The following is a 16,207-nucleotide window of genomic DNA, read 5'->3' on the forward strand; positions in this document are numbered from 1 at the left end:
TACTTTTAGTGCAATGTTCATTTATATCACACTCTTTGTAATAGCTACAAACTTTTTAATATGTTTCTACAATCCAATAGAACGTCTGAATGCCTTCGAACACACCTTGTATTCGAAAGATTCCCTAGGGTTTTCGTAGAGGAACGAAGGACAAACATGATCACTAGTTTTGATTTGGTTTGGTGGAAAAGTAGAGGGAATCATCCCAAAATACAATGCCTGTGATTAGGACCCAAATCTAAACACTAGTCTCGGGTGGTTCAATCGCTTGGACAGCTTACAGTGCCTTTTTATATTCTGTTTTGCATTAATCACGGTCATATTCGCTCGTGCGAAATTGGTGATATTTTCGAACGTGCATGTTGAGTAGAGCTTTGTAACGATATGACTTATCACAGTACTTGCAGGTAAATACAATGCCACTGTGCGTAACCTGATGCGCATTCCTGGCGCTTCTGCTTTTAAATCGCTTTTGGCAATGCTTACAGCAATAAGGTTGTTCGTCCGTATGTACATTTTGGTGTTCCTTCAACGCCTGTCTGGAAAAAGTTAAGGAAATAATGTTCTGTAATGAAAGCAGAGCTTAGGTAGGGAGGGCCTTACTTCGTTTTGAACATTTTCTCACATAAAACGCACTCATAGTTGCTGTCGCTGGTATGAAATCGTATGACATGATCTCTCAAACCACTGGGATGCTTGAAAAGCTTAGAGCACATTTCACACTTGAAGGATTCTCCGATATTGTGTTGCGAACGCTACAATAAACGAGTTGTTGTATAGGGTATTCGGACAACGGACAAAGCCAACTCCTTACCATGTGAGATTTGTAGGTGTTTTTGTGCGTGAAGCCTTTGCCGCACAAGTCGCACGATTTTACGATCGTCTTCAGATGCACAGCCTTAATGTGGCGCATAAGATTGGCGGGATGAGTCATCTTCGTAGGACAGTGTGGACATTTGTAGTTGGCTTCCTTCGTGTGGCTGGAAATGTGTAGCACTATGTTTGTTACCATTTTGCCACAGATGCTACAAAGTTGCCGTTGCGTATTAGCGTTCTTCGATCGATTCGGGTTTTTATACACGCTCTGGTTCTTTGCTTGTACAAGTTTAGCTTTGGGCGGTGATGTTATTGGTATTGAATCTGTTGAATGTTCCTCGTAATTGTCATCTCGTTTGTCATCCTTGGATAAGAGAGATTGCACCGGATCGATGCTGTTCTGCACAGAGCAATAGTCATCCTTTTCCTCTTCAACGTCCAAATTGCTGCGTGGGGATGAGTGGTTTCGGGAGATTATCGATGTGCTGCTATCTGCGCTATCTTCTTCCAATGTAACACTAGGCACAAGCTCAATTTCCGTAGGTGCTAATTCTACTTTTGTATAGTGCATGGCGTAGATTTGTCGGAAGTAAGCTTCATTGCTTAAACAAAGTTCTCGAAAGGTGCCCATCATTTCTAGACGCTTTAAACATTCGTAACAAACGGCGTACGAGTAGAGCTGCCCGTCGTTTAGCTAAAAGCCGAGAAATGGTTAACAATACAAACTTATGTAGAACAACTGTGGACTTACCTGTAATCCTGTAAATAGTTCCATCTCGTCGATAGTGAGCGAATCATCTTCAGATTCCGTGATAAGACGAAGGCCTGTCTCGTCATCGTTCAAGCAAAACCGGCAAATTGCAAACATTTTTACACAGCATCTAGCTTTACTAAAGGTACAACACAACAATTGCACTGGAATGGAAACAATAAACATGCAAACATCACAACAACACACTTCAAAACTTTCAAGTCCAATATGGAAACACAGGGTGTACCTTCGTTTAGATTCGAAACAGGGGAAACGTGAAAATTCACTCGATGCGCAATGGCAATGTGAAATTAACTCCTTCACGTTTTCCAGGATACATTTTGAATCCTTATACTTTGATACAAAGTACTGTATTGTCCTAAATGGTGTAGTTTTAAGCATTTGCTTAATAGTTTAACTTCAGTATCAAGCCTTTCTTTACTCTTTCAAACGGCACTCAACAAACTTGACCTACGCCATGGGAAGGATGGCTTTTTTAAATCGTTTATTTATTACAAGTTTATGTTTGCATTAAAATAATCAATGTATGCTTAACTGATGGATTTATTACTGCCAATCGACTTACAGAGGATTAACTGTACGGCTACGTGGTAAATTCTCCTAGGTCCGGTAAATAAAAGTTCAATCAAATACAGCGATTTTTTGAGGTATGCGAATGGTAATGTGTACCGTAGAAATCCGCGTAACTCCAATATCGTTTGTAGATCGTATTAATTGAATACTTATTTGCCTGATACGAAGCACACTCTAAACTAATATTTTATGATTTTTTTACAGTTTAACGTATTTTCGGAATAGCACGTAAAAAAATCCATGAACTTCAAAGTTTTAAAAGTAGCGTAATTTTGAAATAAAGTGTATACGGATGGAGCAAACCATAACACCGTCTAAAAAAAATTATCAATTACAAATTAAAGCAAGTAAATACAACCTAAAGTGCGTTTGTAAGTGCGTTTGCAACAGTGGCGAATCTAACGGTAGGCGGAGTATGTGGCCGCCTAAGCTCCCTCGGTTCGCTGAGCTTGTCCACAGTGCGACCATCTTTAGTTTAGGGGCCCCAACTACCATTCCTCTTAGGGCCTACGAGCAGAATCCTCCACTGGTTTGCAAGTACCAACTTAGATTAAACTGATGCATCAAAATAGAGTTCAGCTCGAAGTTACTACTGTTCCACGGATAGCAAGTACCTTCGGACACATTATTATAAAAGCTTATTCTATTTCTTATTCTTCCCTGGATTTTTCTACAGGATCTAACCAAAATCAGAGCCCAGGCCGAAGAAGAAGACAATCTTCCAATCAACACTTTGCACACTTTGAATTGATTCATTTTAAATTCTTTGCTATGCTGTGAAATTTTTTCAAATGATCTTCCAAACCACTAGACCGATTGAATGGTTTCGAGCATACTTGGCATTCGAAAGACTCTCCGGCATCCTGATGAGTGCGCTAAAATGTAAAACAAATAGTCAAACACATCCTTCAACTTCTAAACAATGGTACGTACCATGTGATACCTATAGGTTTTGTGGTGTATGAAGCCTTTGCCGCATATTTCGCACGTCTTACCAACAGTTTTGAAGTGCACAGTTTGTATGTGTTGCGATAAGTTGCCTTTTTGCTTCATTTTTACGGGACAATACGGACAGGCATATGTGGCTTCCTCTTTGTGGATAAGCTCATGGCTTGGTATATGATGTACGAATATGCCGCACCAGTTGCATAGGTGTAATTTCCGCTTTCCCCGAAGGTTCTTATCTGAGAATGAAAGTTCGATCCACCATGAGATATCGCTTAACGACTACCAAATGCGTATTACCTTTGGGGCTCTTTGTCTGTTTCTTGTAGCTTGGCTGCGAGAAGAAATTCGGTGCAAACATGTCTTCGTCGGAAACCGATTCACCGGGTTCGATACGATTAGCAGAGTAAGGAAAGTCGGTCTCGTTGGACAGCTGCTCATCGTAATTGCTTGTTACAGTGTCTTCCTGACTATCGTGAATGTATTCCTCTTCGTACATGAGCTGCGGGCTACTTTTTGCTCTCCAAAACGGCTCGACGGACAATGCTGTGAAAGGTTTTTCGTCGACTTTTTCAAAATCGTTGTCATCTTCCTCTTCAAACTCGCTTTCCAGATATTCGACCGTTTCGTCGTATATGCTTTCTGTACCGGTAGCCACAACAGTGCATAGCTCGTGGAAGAGAGAATCATTGTTCAAGCAGGTGGTCCGGAAGGCGACAGAGTTTTTCAGACTATTAGTACATTCTAAACATATCGCGTACGACGCGTCGTCATCCGTACTGAACTGAAAGTAAAGCGATTGTTGCTCGTTTCAATGATGTTTCTTGGCGTCTGATCCGTGCGCACGAAACTTACCTGTATTCCAGTAAATCGTTCTACATCGTCGATCGTGAGTGTGGGATCCAATATTTTGTTGATGGGAATTAGATACGCTTCGTCTTGGCACAAACAAAAGCGGCAAATGTGGAATATTTCGCGCTTGTCGCTCGCCATTCTCCACAACAATGTACGGGGAGAGAGTGTTATTGTTGACAAACAACGCTTGTTTGAAAATGTCAGAATGAGCTGTCACACACACTACTGAAATTTGCACGCCAAGCACAGGGTGACCCATCGGCAGAACAGTGCAACATGGTGGGGGGGGGGGGGATTCCAGCGTGATAATTAATTTAAAAAAGCTACGTTTTTGGTTTTTCTTTTCTCCTTCTAATAGCTCGCGAATATAGCTTCTTTTCTTTATTGAGAGCTTCAGAGCCACTCGGGAACTATTCAGATTGATTCCATCAATTCTGTGTACGAAGTTTCACTGAAGCCAATCTTGGTTTCTTGTTGTGTTACTTTGGTCTCGCGGTTAGCTTCTGGATGCATTTTTCTCATATGTGCATTAACCTGATATTTATATCGAAATGATTTATCACAAACTGAACATTCCAAAACAATACCACTATGATGAACTAGTTCGTGCTTTTTCCTATAGCTTGCGCATTTGAATCGCTTCGGACACTGGCTACACTTGTAGGGTTGTCCGCTCGTATGGACCCTCTTTTGGTGTCTCTGCAGATGTTCGCTACAAAGTAAATAAAATATGTACTATTCATTAACAACAAATGACACTATACGACGGTGGAAACAAAATTAGACTTACCGCATTTTAAATATGCTGCCACAAACCTCACAATCGTACTTCTCAGTGTTATGAAATCGTTTGATATGTTTTCTCAGCCTGCATGCTTCAGGAAATCTTCTCGCGCACACTAGGCATTCATGTAGCTTCCCGATACCATGTTCCGTATACTGCAAACAACGAGCAAATTCGTTAGTGAAGCGAGCTATCAAGGCAGGAACAATCATATACTTACCATGTGCGATCGGTAGGTAGTGTAATGGGTGAAACCTATATTGCACGTAGCGCAAGATTTAACTACCGTCTTAAAGTGAACAGTTTGTATGTGACGCACTAGATAGGATGAATGTTTCATTTTGATAGGACAATGCGGACACGCATAGTTGAATTCATCAGTGTGGCTTGTGATATGCGATGCGAGATTATATACCAATTTACCGCACGTTTCGCAAAGTGGCTTTACTCGTTTCTGACTGGTACGCCGAAAGAACATATTTCCAATGTTAGAATTGCGACTATCGCCACTCGTTCGGTCACTCGTTCTAACGATTTTTAAACAAGATTTGTTTCTATTAGTCAACTTCGTTCCAGTTTGAAACACATCGGTCTCATCAGTGTCAGAGTATGGTTCACCCAGTTCAATGGAGTTAGCCGAGTAAAGGGTTTCGTCTGCGAACACGTCCTGTTCGATCGTGTTTGGTGCTACACTTTGTTGATGAATTTCATTGCTATTTTGTTGGCTCGATGGTGCTTCATTGTCCGAATTATTGGCATCATAGTTGACTGCCTCTTCTAGTGGGGACTGTTCTGTTTCTATGGCATCAAAACCGTTTGCATCTTGAGTCAATCGTAAACCATCGGTATCACTGTCGATATTCTCATCCTCGAGGAACTCCACCACGAAAGGAGCATCGTCAGAATCATACAGATATTCCGCAGCAAGATCGGAAACAATTTTACTGTTTGTACGAGATTCCCGCCACAGTTGATGAAATAGGTAATCGTTGCTAATACAATTCCTTCGGAACGCAGCAAACATCTTCAGCTTGCTTGTACAGTCGAAGCAAATCACGTGCATCGTGTCTCCATCGGTGTGTATTGAATCGACCTGCCTTGCCAAGAACAAAAGGGTTGATACAGTGATATCATCTACTCCGAAATATGCTATACTCACATGAACTCCAGTACAGCTGCGTAAATTATCTACAGTAAGTGATGTATCTAGGACTTCTGTGATGGGTATAAGATGCGATTCATCCCGGGACAAGCAAAATCGACAAATTAGAAAGAAATCTTTGTACTCGATGGCCATCGTGCAGCGAAATATGAATGTTTGTAAACAAGGTCCATACAAGAAATGTCAAACTTGTCCAATCGAAGCAGGTATCATGATTTTCAAAAACACACATGCTGTTGCAATGTTTGTAAATTACATTTCGCATAAAATATTTGATAAAAAATATTTGGGTACCGTAATATGTACACACAGTACACACATGGTGCAATATGGTCTCGTTGCCAATTCTGGATTTCGGACCGAGACCTAGGACAACTTTAGGCAGGCTAAAATAAGTAGAGAGATCAATTTATTACCATTCTCTGGATAAGCTACATTTTCAAATTTCTGGCAATGTTGTGAACTCTATTGTTATGATCTCGTAGACCAAACGGTTTGTCAAATTTTTTTGCGCATGGAATGCATTCAAATGCCTCTCCTTCGGATTGATGGGCAAGCTGGAAAGAAAATACATCGTTTTGTAAATAACTATTTCGACGTTGCATATCTCTTGTCGGAAAAACACTTACCATATGATACCGATACGTTTTATGGTGTATGAAGCCCTTACCACATATGTTGCACGTTTTGCCAACGATTTTTTGGTGTACGGTTTTTATGTGCTCTGCTAAATTGTTTTTCGTTTTCATCTTCGCTGGACAATGCGGACAACTATACTTCGGCACATCTGAATGGGTATCCATGTGGGTGGTAAAGGCTTTCACTAGTTTGCCGCACACGTCACACAGCAACTTCATATACATTCGATTCACATCTTTATCCTTCTTTATGTAATATAATTGGCTTTGGGAAAGTTTAGAATATTCATACGTTTTTCTACGCCCTTTGCGTTCCTTAACGACGGGTACCGGTACAGAACACTGATACTTCTTCAACGTGTACTTTTTTCTCGGCTTTTTCGTCTCAATCGTTGGGTTTGCCAGCTCGTCGCTATCTGAATGATACGATGTGCCAGGTTCGATATAGTTTGCACAATACATTTCATCGTCCTCATTATGCACATCAGAAGGCTGAGGGCTATTGCATGGGCTATGGATTAGCTCACTACCATTATCTTCCTCCTCCAATTGGTCCATAAATACTGTATGGCTCATGGTGTCTTCCGTACTATCCGTACATTTTTCACTATCAACAGCTTCATGATGCGTGGTGTCAGCACTGGCAACCAACATCATAAGCAGCTCTTCGAAGTGTGTTTGGTTGTTAAGGCAGATTTGTCGAAACTCAATTGACTTCTTCAATTTGGTTGTACATTCCATACACATCGCATATAGCAAGCAGTCTTCGTCAGTATTTACCTGTAAGTTATGGAAGATGCAACCTAGAAGATTCAGCCTCTTGTACAGTATACAGCAATATGAGCATCTTACCTGAATACCTGTGTATCGTTCTACCTCATTGATCGTGAGTGTAGAATCCAACCGTTCCATGATAGGCTTCAGATCCAGTTTGTTCTCGCACAAACAAAATCGGCAAACATTTAACAATTCTTGCAGAACGTTCGCCATAATTATTGTGTTTACCTACTGCTTGCTTTGGGTGGGATCTCGACGTCAACTCACATTTGACAACATTCAGCAAAGACACAACTGACAACAAGCAAAATGCCAACGCTCCCGATAATTAAAATACGCAAACCAAAATAGAATAAATCAATTTAATAGAACTATATTTAGAGCCTATATTTACGTTTTCTCGTATCTAACAATAAAAGCACAAGAAAGATTTTGCCGATAACTCACCATCCTGGCGGAATGAAAGAGTTCGAGGACGAAAAATGGCGGGATGTCGTTGCGTGTACACCCACCAAATTGCAAGAAAACCAGAAATTTTTATTATTTGCAAGTGGTAATTAGTCACTGTTTAAATCCATCCACATTAAAAAAAACACCTTTATTAGGAAATTTAAATGTATTTGTCGATAACCCCATTACAACCTTATTCTCCACAATCATTGTTAGTTGTGTGCACTTTTCTGAGATGCATGCTGAGAAGCGATTTGTAACGATACGATTTGGTGCAGATGGTGCATTTGAAAAGAATTCCACTATGAGTCATTTGATGTGCTCTTCTCGCTTCGCGCCCTTTGAACCTTTTTGGGCACTCGCTGCAGGCATAAGGCTTTTCCGATGAATGGACTGCCTGATGGGTTCGGAGGGATTTTCTGTTGGGAAAAGGAAATACAACTTGTCGTAGATAGCTCTCTAGAAATCGAAAAAAAAACTATCTTACCGTGTCTTAAATCCAATGCCACATGTCGCACACACATGGTAAACCGTACTATGTGTGGTATTATAATGGAGCCTCACACTGCTTGCATATTTATATTGTTTTTGACAAATTTTGCACTCATACATTTTACCAATGCCATGCTGAGAACGCTAAAAGTACAGATAAATCGTTAATACCTAATGCATTGCTTATAAGTACTAACACCCTTTACCATGTGTGATAGGAAGCTGCTTTTGCTGGTCAATCCTTTTCCGCATAATTCGCATGATTTTATTGCAATCTTCAAGTGTACGGCTTTAATGTGGCGATCTAAATTTGCTTCATGCGTCATTTTTATCGCACAATGTGGACATGTATATCTGGCTTCCTGCGTGTGAGTAACCATATGTTTTTCGAGTTTTCTCACAAATTTACCACACATATTGCAAAGCGCTTTTGGTTGAGGCACCGAAACATTGAACAATCTAACCCCATTTTTATAGATGTGAATTTTTTTGTTGGAATTCGGAACGATTCCCATACTTGAGGTGCATGATGCGTTGTTAGTTTCATCGTGCTTAGTTTCGTACTCTTCACTGTCGGAACTGGTCGACTCACAGGGTTCGATGTAATTAGCAGAGTAAAACTCTTCCTCTACATTCTCTTGTTGGGACGTATTTCTTGGGCTTAATATTGGTTGATTGCTGGTGTTATGTATCGTACTTGGTTCAATGCAATCAGCTTCCTTTACTACCAGTAGTTCAGGTGTATTTTTTACATTTAATCTTGGTTGACTATCGGAGTTTTGTATTGATTCCGTCTTTATGCAATCGATGGTGTTAAACTCTTGCTTTATATCCACCAACTTTGGCGTGTTCGTTGTATTCAACGCGGTTTGACTATCAGAGTCTGGAGCTATAGCTGTAGCTAGTGGTTCATAGATTTCGAACACCGTATAATCATTGTCCGTTTCCAATGGATCTTGATCCTCACATGCATTTACATTGCCTGAGGCTGGTGAAGTTTCGTCCAGCAGTAATTGTTCACGCAAATAAGCGTCATTCCTTATACAAGAAAAACGGAACACGACTGAATTTTGCAATATGTTTGTACAATCCGGGCATACAGCGTATACAACATGGTCATTCGTTTGTATCTGTAAAACAGGTTACTGGCGACAGTTATTGTATAAACTACACAGCGTTTTGGGAGACAAGGATACTTACAGTAACACCCGTAAATCTTTCTAAATTTTCGATGGTTAAATTAGAATCCAATATGTCTGTTATGGGGTTGAGCGTCTCTTCGTCTTGGTTCAAACAAAAATGACATATTTGCCACATTTCTTGCACTGATTTAGGCTCTCTTTGTGATTCTCTTAATGAACGCTTTTTTGCTTCGATTTGCAAAGCTGTCTTATGTCTTCTTATGATTTTATAGATGGTAGCTGTCTTTATGTTCAACATACGGCTTATTACTGATGGTTTAAACCCACATTCGTACGCCGATATGATGTGTCCTCTATCATCTTCGCTTGCAGCATCCATGGCTGAAAAAAACACAAACAGGGGTTACAATCTGAACTGCTTCGCTTTAAGCCATAGCACTAATTCAACCCACCTACACCTTGTATATTCAACAGTCGCTGTTCAGTGTGCTTCACTTCAACCAAACTATGTGTAAAGAACTCTTTTGGTTGTTTAGAAATCCATATTTGTTGTTTCCGTGTGCACGGTCAGTTGTTAATGGTAAGTATCGCTCGTAGAAACTACGTACAGAAGGGCAACAACAATCCAGCGAAATTGGTCATTTGACAGCCCTTAAGGGTTGCGTTTATAACGAAGGTTTCAACTAGGTACGGAATGAATTGAACGACTTTCGTTCCTCTAGCTCACTTTCATTGCTCATCTCTCTTTATTACTAATTTATGGTGTTTTACAGACTGGGCAGATCAGAACAGAACTAAAATATGTCGAAAAATGGGTTTTTTCGAAACCAAAACTGTACCTTGTGAAAGGGATCCATCATTCACCCGAGAGCTGTTGTTTGATATCCAAAAACTAAGCGTATAATTTCGATTTCAGAGTGCCTCACGGCAGCAGTCTTCAAATACACGCCTCGTTTTGATATTTTACAACCTTAATCGCCATCCTCCTCGTTACTTGTGTGCTTTTTCCTAATGTGCTTGTTAAGAAGCAATTTGTTGAGATACATTTTGTCGCAGATGTTGCATTCGAAAAGGAAACCCCTATGAGTCAATAGATGCTTGTTTTTTATATTGCGGCTTTTGAATCTTTTTGGACACTCGCTGCAAGCATATAATTTAGCTGATGAATGAACTGCTTTATGAATTCGTAATGAATCTCTGTTGAGTAAAGGAAACAAAACCATCTATAAATTGAAACTGAATAATCCAAATAAGGCACCAAATCTTACCGTGTCGTTAAACCCATGCCACATGGCACACGGTTGTGGAAATCCGAACTATGTAAACGATTATAATGATTTCTCAAGCCGCGCGGATGACTATATTTTTTTTGACAAATTTTGCACTCATACATTTTGCCAATGCCATGTTGAGAACGCTAAAAGTATAGAGAAATCGTTAATTAGGTAAATCCGCATAATTAGGTAAATCCGCATAGGTTGATTAGGTTGCCGCATAATTCGCATGATTTTATTGCAATCTTCAAGTGTACGGCTTTAATGTGGCGATCTAAATTTGCTTCATGCGTCATTTTTATCGCACAATGGGGACATGTATATCTGGCTTCTTGCGTGTGAGTAACCATATATTTTTGGAACAAATTTACCCCATTTTTATAGATGCGATTTTTTTTGTTGGAATCCGGAACGGTTCCCATACTTGAGCTGCATGATGCGTTATTAGTTTCGTACTCTTCATTAACGGAACTGGTCGGCTCACAGGGTTCGATGTAATTAGCAGAGTAAAACTCTTCCTCTACATTCTCTTGTTGGGACGTATTTCTTGGGCTTAATATTGGTTGATTGCTGGTGTTATGTATCGTACTTGGTTCAATGCAATCAGCGGAGTTAGGCTCTTCCTTTACTACCAGTAGTTCAGGTGTATTTTTTGCATTTAATCTTGGTTCACTATCGGAGTTTGGTATTGTTTCCGTCTTCATGCAATCGATGGTGTTAAACTCTTGCTTTATATCCACCATCTTTGGCGTGTTCGTTGTATCTAATGCTGTTTGACTATCAGAGTCTGGAGCTATAGCTGTAGCTAGTGGTTCATAGATTTCGAACACCGTATAATCATTGTCCGTTTCCAATGGATCTTGATCCTCACATGCATTTACATTGCTTGAGGCTGGTGAAGTTTCGTCCAGCAGAAATTGTTCACGCAAATAAGCGTCATTCCTTATACAAGAGAAACGGAACACGACTGAATTTTGCAAAATGTTCGTGCAAGTTGAGCATACAGCGTACAAAGCATAATCATTTGTTTGTATCTGTAAAATAAGTTTATCGAAACAGTTATTATGTCAAGCTTTTAGGGATGCAGGTATACTTACAGAGACGCCCGTGAACCGTTCCACATTTTCGATGGTTAAATAAGAATCGAATATATTTTCTATAGGGGCAAGCGTCTTTTCATCTTGGTTCAAGCAAAATCGACATATTTGCCTCAATTTATGCCCTGTTCTAGGTGCTGTTCGTGAGCGGTTAAGGCGCCTAACTTCTTTACCTATGGTAGAAACAGCCGCTCGCACGCCGTGTTTTACGTACACTTTCTCTGCTAGTGCTCGAAGGGTAATTGTGCTATCTTCCTCAATCCATCCACGAATACTATACACGGCTTCTTTCGACAACAACTTGGCATTGTTACCACCACGCTTTTTGGCTTCTATTTGCCATGTTTCCTTATACTTTTTTATGATTCCGTAGACGGTAGCCGTCTTTACATTCAACATATGACCTATTACCGCTGGTTTAAACCCATTTTCATATGCCGATATGATCTGCTTTCTATCATCGTCACTTGTAGTTTTTAAGACACGTTTAGCTGTACCCTTCGCTGTAACATCCATGGCTGAAAAAAAACACAAAAGGGGTTACAATCTGAACTGCTTCGCTCTAAGCCATAGCACTAATTCAACCCACCTACACCTTGTATATTCAACAGTCGCTGTTCAGTGTGCTTCACTTCAACCAAACTGTGTCTAAAGAACTCTTTTCGTTGTTTGGCTTGGACATGTTTTGTAGAAATTCATATTTATTCTTTTCGTATGCACGGTCAGTTGTTAATGGCAAGAATCGCTCGTAGAAACTACGTACAGAAGGGCAACAACAATCCAGCGAAATTGGTTATTTGACAGCCCTTAAGGGTTCCGTTTATAACAAAGGTTTGAACTGCGCAATGAATGTGATTTTGTGCATTTGAACAAATCGTTTGCAAATTGCTGCAATATAAAATGAAACTTTTACAACAAAATAACTGGGAAATATTGTTCATAATTAGCTTTATTTGTATTTACATTACTAAATGGTACCGCCATATTCGTCAACAGTTTGGGGACACAATTCTGGATGAGTTTTTCTAAGGTGGATGTTAAGCAAGGATTTGTACCGATAAGACTTATCGCATATCTGGCAGGAAAAAACAATGCCACTATGCGTAACCTGGTGAATATTGCGAGCATACCCACTTTTGAACCGTTTCGGGCATTGGTTGCATGCGTACGGCTGCTCGTTAGAATGCACCCTGCCGTGTATTTGCAATGCTTTGCTGTAAATGGTAAACAGAACAGTTAAAACATTCGCTATCCCATACTCAAGAGCCATGAACTTACTTAGTCTTGAACCGTTTGGGGCATAGTGTGCATCCGAATTTGCTTTCAAAGTTGTGTACACGTTTCGTGTGTTCCCTAACGCCACTGTGGTGGTTGAATTTTTTAAAGCAAATTTTGCACTCGTACTTTTCTCCGATATCATGCTTGGAGCGCTGAAAATAGATATAACATTAGTGTGTAACATACATTGTTCTCCCAAAGCATCCAAATTGTACACCACGTACTATGTGGGAATTGTAGGTGTTGTAGTGTGTGAATCCTTTACCACATATTTCACAAGTTTTAACGATTGTTTTGTTGTGTACGGCTCTTATATGGCGCAAAAGGTTGGAACTGTCCGTCATTTGCACGGAACAGTGTGGACAGGCGAATCTCGCTTGCTTCGTATGGCTTAGCAAGTGCCGTTTGTAATTAGTTACCATCTGGCCACATATTTCACAGAGTTGCCTTGATGTATACGGGTAAAAAAACTCGTCGGACATGTCGCACAGTTTCGAATCGTCCAGATTTGTTGTTTCACTAATAGTTGATACTTCCTTATGGATTTTTGCATTATTGATAACTGATCGTGCCGGTTTTGGTAACAGTATTTCAACTTCAATCGCTTCATTTTTATTTGGACTAAGGACACATTCCTGTAACTCTTCGCTATAACAGGAATCAGATAGTTGCTTGCTACCGAAGCGATATTGTGCTGTTGTATTGTTCAAACTGATAACTTCAGTGTCACCTATATCCTCATGGTTACTCTCGTCAATATCGTTGTATTTTGGTTTATAGCTTTTTTTTGGTTGCTTTCTTTCTTGCCTGCAATGTTGCTGTTCTATGTTGGATTCTTGTCCAGCATTCGCAATGAATTCTGCGAACAGTTGACTATAGAGTCGATCATTGCGCAAGCACAAGTTGCGAAAGGCAACTGATTTTCTTAATGTGTTTTTACAATCAACGCATATCACGTAGGGAACGTTGTTTTCCACCGAAAGCTGGAACAAGCGAAACAAATAGGTTAACGTCGAAGTTCACGGTTGCCGTCCGGGCGAAACAAACCTGTATACCGGTGAATATGGCGACATCCTCGGTGGTAAGCAAGGAGCTGAATGCATGCTTAACTGGAATTAACAATTCCTTTTGCTCGCACAAACAAAGTCGGCAAATTTGATTTATTTCCCGCAGCGTTTCTACCATGTCGTACACCGTACTGAGGTTTGTTTAATAACAACACAGACGCAAAACGTCAAACGCCGAGATGGCTCATCATTCTGTCCGGTACATACGGTGTACTGTCAAAAAGATTTTAAATGTTATTAATTTTCTTATTTTAGAACGAGCGTTATGATTGATTGGGTTTGTTCTGCCTATTTAATAGTAATTTTCCGTAACAATTGTTCATTGGTGTTGTTCTTTAGACGCTATCAATTTAGCAATAGCCGACTCCGCGATAATCGGGTCAGCAGGATGCACCGTTTCGGAAGGATCATCGGCTATGAATACGATACCTTAATCGCTTTTATTTTAATTGTTTTCTATTTCATGTAACTATTTCTTAACTAAATTTGCTTTTGTTTTTGAAATAAACTTCGATGAAAATAACTGTTTCATCCATTTCAGTTCGGCCCGCTTAAATATCTTCTGGATGATTTTTCTTAACGTGCAAGTTTAAGAGACATTTGTACTGGTACGATTTATCACAGCGGTTGCACTTAAAAACGACCGCAACGTGGGTCAATTCATGTGTTCTTTTAGCACTTGCTCCTTTAAACTTTTTCGGACACATGCTGCATTCGTACAGTCGCGCACCAGAATGTACATTATGGTGCTGCTTCAATGCTTGCCTGTAGAAATGGGTATAATAGAGATAAGTCAAAATTAATTGAATGCCTGCATGCCTGCATGCGCCGGCTTAACTCACATATCCTTGAACGGCTTGTCACATATCGAACATACAAAATTCCTTTCATTGCTATGTGCTTGAGATACGTGTTTCTTGTAGCCGCTAGGCTGTTTAAATGTTTTCAAGCATGATTTGCACTGATATGTTTCTCCAATTCCATGCCGAGATCGCTGAGGCCAGAAATAAAATAGAAATTTCACTCGAGATTTACAGTTTATCGTAAATACGTTTTAATATGTTATGAAGTGTGCTCCACTTACCATGTGTGCCTTGTACGAATTGATATGAGAAAATCCTCTTCCACATGGTTCACAAGATTTAACAACCATCTTCAAATGGACCGCCTGTATGTGGCGAACGAGATTCGATTGGTTTTTCATTTTCTTTGGACAATGGGGACAAGTGTAGGAGGCGATATCGTTTGCATGGGTACCGGTGTGGTACCGTAAATTTTTTACCAATTTTCCACATGTAACGCACAGCTGGCTTTTGCTATTGGTCAAAGATTTTTCCGTTTTTTCAAGCGATTGATCTACAATGCTGTGCTCTTCATTGTCCAGATTTGAACATGTTTGCATAATGTGGCTATGCTGTTCTGCAAGCTCACCATTTGTTGCAACCTCGAAGATTGTTTTGTACTCCATTTCTTCCGTAGATGATGCGCATTTATCTTGTTCATCGTCTGGAGCTAAGGCATCGACGGATCCTCCTTCCTTTATGTCGTTATGATCTATTAATTTTTCATCCATCTTATTGCTGAAGGGTTCGGATTTCATACGAAGCGATTGTTTAAAAAGCACATCGTTGCTTAAACAGCAGTTACGGAATTCAAGCCAAGCTTTAAGAACGTCTCTACAGCACCCGCATATTACGTACGGCAAGGTACTTAGCGAGGTTAGCTGCAAAATTAATTAAAATTGTTAGCTCAAATCTCTGGGGAAATACTTCGAACGTACCTGTAAGCCAGTGAACAGCTCTACTATTTCAATTGTGAGAGAAGCGTCAAGTATTTCTGACGCTGCAAACAATTGTTCTTGGTTCATGTTTAGACAAAATCGACAAATTCTATGAATTTTTTGTGAAGTGTTCATTTTCCTTGATCCCGCGCCAGGACTGTTTTGTAGCCGATTGTGTAAACAACTCTAAACGTCAAGACAGTGCAGGAGCGTGTCAACGTCTCGATGAGGAGCAGAATTGATTAATTTAGCAATGGACAAATGGAATTGGAAATCCGATGAAAAGCTTTATGAAACACTTGATG

The 16,207-nt window shown here is 40.0% G+C and overlaps 5 protein-coding genes across 8 annotated transcripts; all 5 read right to left on the reverse strand.

Moving 5' to 3' along the window:
• Positions 1 to 294: 294 nt before the first annotated feature.
• LOC125769578 (uncharacterized) lies at positions 295 to 6,183 on the reverse strand. Its single transcript, XM_049438309.1, has 10 exons — positions 5,905 to 6,183; positions 4,966 to 5,838; positions 4,752 to 4,900; positions 4,384 to 4,673; positions 3,962 to 4,044; positions 3,407 to 3,890; positions 1,568 to 1,983; positions 815 to 1,510; positions 604 to 755; positions 295 to 539 (listed from the first exon to the last, which is right to left on the reverse strand). The coding sequence occupies exons 1-10, from the start codon at positions 6,040 to 6,042 to the stop codon at positions 308 to 310; spliced, it is 3,513 nt and encodes a 1,170-aa protein (XP_049294266.1). The 5' UTR covers positions 6,043 to 6,183; the 3' UTR covers positions 295 to 307.
• On the reverse strand, positions 2,056 to 4,223 carry LOC125771820 (zinc finger protein 777-like). Its single transcript, XM_049442889.1, has 4 exons — positions 3,962 to 4,223; positions 3,407 to 3,890; positions 3,095 to 3,345; positions 2,056 to 3,036 (listed from the first exon to the last, which is right to left on the reverse strand). The coding sequence occupies exons 1-4, from the start codon at positions 4,097 to 4,099 to the stop codon at positions 2,914 to 2,916; spliced, it is 996 nt and encodes a 331-aa protein (XP_049298846.1). The 5' UTR covers positions 4,100 to 4,223; the 3' UTR covers positions 2,056 to 2,913.
• A 116-nt stretch (positions 6,184 to 6,299) lies between the features above and the next one.
• Positions 6,300 to 7,767, reverse strand: LOC125771819 (zinc finger protein 37 homolog). The gene is made up of 3 exons (XM_049442888.1): positions 7,398 to 7,767; positions 6,537 to 7,325; positions 6,300 to 6,464 (listed from the first exon to the last, which is right to left on the reverse strand). Exons 1-3 carry the CDS (start codon positions 7,533 to 7,535, stop codon positions 6,339 to 6,341), a joined length of 1,053 nt encoding a protein of 350 aa, XP_049298845.1. The 5' UTR covers positions 7,536 to 7,767; the 3' UTR covers positions 6,300 to 6,338.
• A 122-nt stretch (positions 7,768 to 7,889) lies between these two features.
• LOC125771788 (zinc finger protein 239-like) lies at positions 7,890 to 12,592 on the reverse strand. 4 transcript variants are annotated; one of them, XM_049442841.1, is made up of 6 exons: positions 12,367 to 12,592; positions 11,778 to 12,295; positions 11,324 to 11,714; positions 8,471 to 9,003; positions 8,260 to 8,408; positions 7,890 to 8,191 (listed from the first exon to the last, which is right to left on the reverse strand). In XM_049442841.1, the coding sequence occupies exons 2-6, from the start codon at positions 12,291 to 12,293 to the stop codon at positions 7,966 to 7,968; spliced, it is 1,815 nt and encodes a 604-aa protein (XP_049298798.1). In that variant the 5' UTR covers positions 12,294 to 12,295; positions 12,367 to 12,592; the 3' UTR covers positions 7,890 to 7,965. The 4 variants fall into 4 exon arrangements, with proteins under 4 accessions (XP_049298798.1, XP_049298800.1, XP_049298799.1 ...); XM_049442843.1 differs by lacking the exons at positions 11,324 to 11,714; positions 11,778 to 12,295 and adding an exon at positions 9,465 to 9,787 and having other exon boundaries at positions 8,471 to 9,394; positions 12,367 to 12,590; XM_049442842.1 differs by lacking the exons at positions 11,324 to 11,714; positions 11,778 to 12,295; positions 12,367 to 12,592 and adding exons at positions 9,465 to 9,787; positions 9,859 to 10,361 and having other exon boundaries at positions 8,471 to 9,394.
• Positions 12,593 to 12,697: 105 nt separating this feature from the next.
• On the reverse strand, positions 12,698 to 16,062 carry LOC125771814 (zinc finger protein 43-like). The gene is made up of 7 exons (XM_049442880.1): positions 15,903 to 16,062; positions 15,207 to 15,845; positions 14,965 to 15,116; positions 14,103 to 14,887; positions 13,280 to 14,038; positions 13,056 to 13,207; positions 12,698 to 12,991 (listed from the first exon to the last, which is right to left on the reverse strand). The coding sequence occupies exons 4-7, from the start codon at positions 14,238 to 14,240 to the stop codon at positions 12,745 to 12,747; spliced, it is 1,296 nt and encodes a 431-aa protein (XP_049298837.1). The 5' UTR covers positions 14,241 to 14,887; positions 14,965 to 15,116; positions 15,207 to 15,845; positions 15,903 to 16,062; the 3' UTR covers positions 12,698 to 12,744.
• Between the last annotated feature and the right edge of the window lie 145 nt (positions 16,063 to 16,207).

Source organism: Anopheles funestus, chromosome 3RL (assembly GCF_943734845.2).
Source record: "Anopheles funestus chromosome 3RL, idAnoFuneDA-416_04, whole genome shotgun sequence".
Classification (NCBI taxonomy): Eukaryota; Metazoa; Arthropoda; class Insecta; order Diptera; family Culicidae; genus Anopheles; species Anopheles funestus.

What these genes read in the sequence shown, in the direction of transcription:
- LOC125771819 (XM_049442888.1), bottom strand. Translation starts at nt 7,535, where the DNA reads ATGGCGAACGTTCTGCAAGAATTGTTAAATGTTTGCCGATTTTGTTTG. An exon ending in AACGATACACAGGTATTCAG is followed by an intron (nt 7,326 to 7,397) that starts GTAAGATGCTCA and finishes CATAACTTACAG; the next exon opens with GTAAATACTGACGAAGACTG. An exon ending in AAACGTATCGGTATCATATG is followed by an intron (nt 6,465 to 6,536) that starts GTAAGTGTTTTT and finishes TTTTCTTTCCAG; the next exon opens with CTTGCCCATCAATCCGAAGG.
- LOC125771788 (XM_049442841.1), bottom strand. Translation starts at nt 12,293, where the DNA reads ATGGATGTTACAGCGAAGGGTACAGCTAAACGTGTCTTAAAAACTACA. An exon ending in AACGGTTCACGGGCGTCTCT is followed by an intron (nt 11,715 to 11,777) that starts GTAAGTATACCT and finishes CTTATTTTACAG; the next exon opens with ATACAAACAAATGATTATGC. An exon ending in GCAGCTTCCTATCACACATG is followed by an intron (nt 8,409 to 8,470) that starts GTAAAGGGTGTT and finishes CTGTACTTTTAG; the next exon opens with CGTTCTCAGCATGGCATTGG.
- LOC125771814 (XM_049442880.1), bottom strand. Translation starts at nt 14,240, where the DNA reads ATGGTAGAAACGCTGCGGGAAATAAATCAAATTTGCCGACTTTGTTTG. An exon ending in CCATATTCACCGGTATACAG is followed by an intron (nt 14,039 to 14,102) that starts GTTTGTTTCGCC and finishes CGCTTGTTCCAG; the next exon opens with CTTTCGGTGGAAAACAACGT. An exon ending in ACACCTACAATTCCCACATA is followed by an intron (nt 13,208 to 13,279) that starts GTACGTGGTGTA and finishes ATCTATTTTCAG; the next exon opens with CGCTCCAAGCATGATATCGG.
- LOC125769578 (XM_049438309.1), bottom strand. Translation starts at nt 6,042, where the DNA reads ATGGCCATCGAGTACAAAGATTTCTTTCTAATTTGTCGATTTTGCTTG. An exon ending in CTACCTACCGATCGCACATG is followed by an intron (nt 4,901 to 4,965) that starts GTAAGTATATGA and finishes CGTTGTTTGCAG; the next exon opens with TATACGGAACATGGTATCGG. An exon ending in ACACCTACAAATCTCACATG is followed by an intron (nt 756 to 814) that starts GTAAGGAGTTGG and finishes CGTTTATTGTAG; the next exon opens with CGTTCGCAACACAATATCGG.
- LOC125771820 (XM_049442889.1), bottom strand. Translation starts at nt 4,099, where the DNA reads ATGGCGAGCGACAAGCGCGAAATATTCCACATTTGCCGCTTTTGTTTG. An exon ending in ACAGACAAAGAGCCCCAAAG is followed by an intron (nt 3,346 to 3,406) that starts GTAATACGCATT and finishes TTTCATTCTCAG; the next exon opens with ATAAGAACCTTCGGGGAAAG. An exon ending in AAACCTATAGGTATCACATG is followed by an intron (nt 3,037 to 3,094) that starts GTACGTACCATT and finishes TTTACATTTTAG; the next exon opens with CGCACTCATCAGGATGCCGG.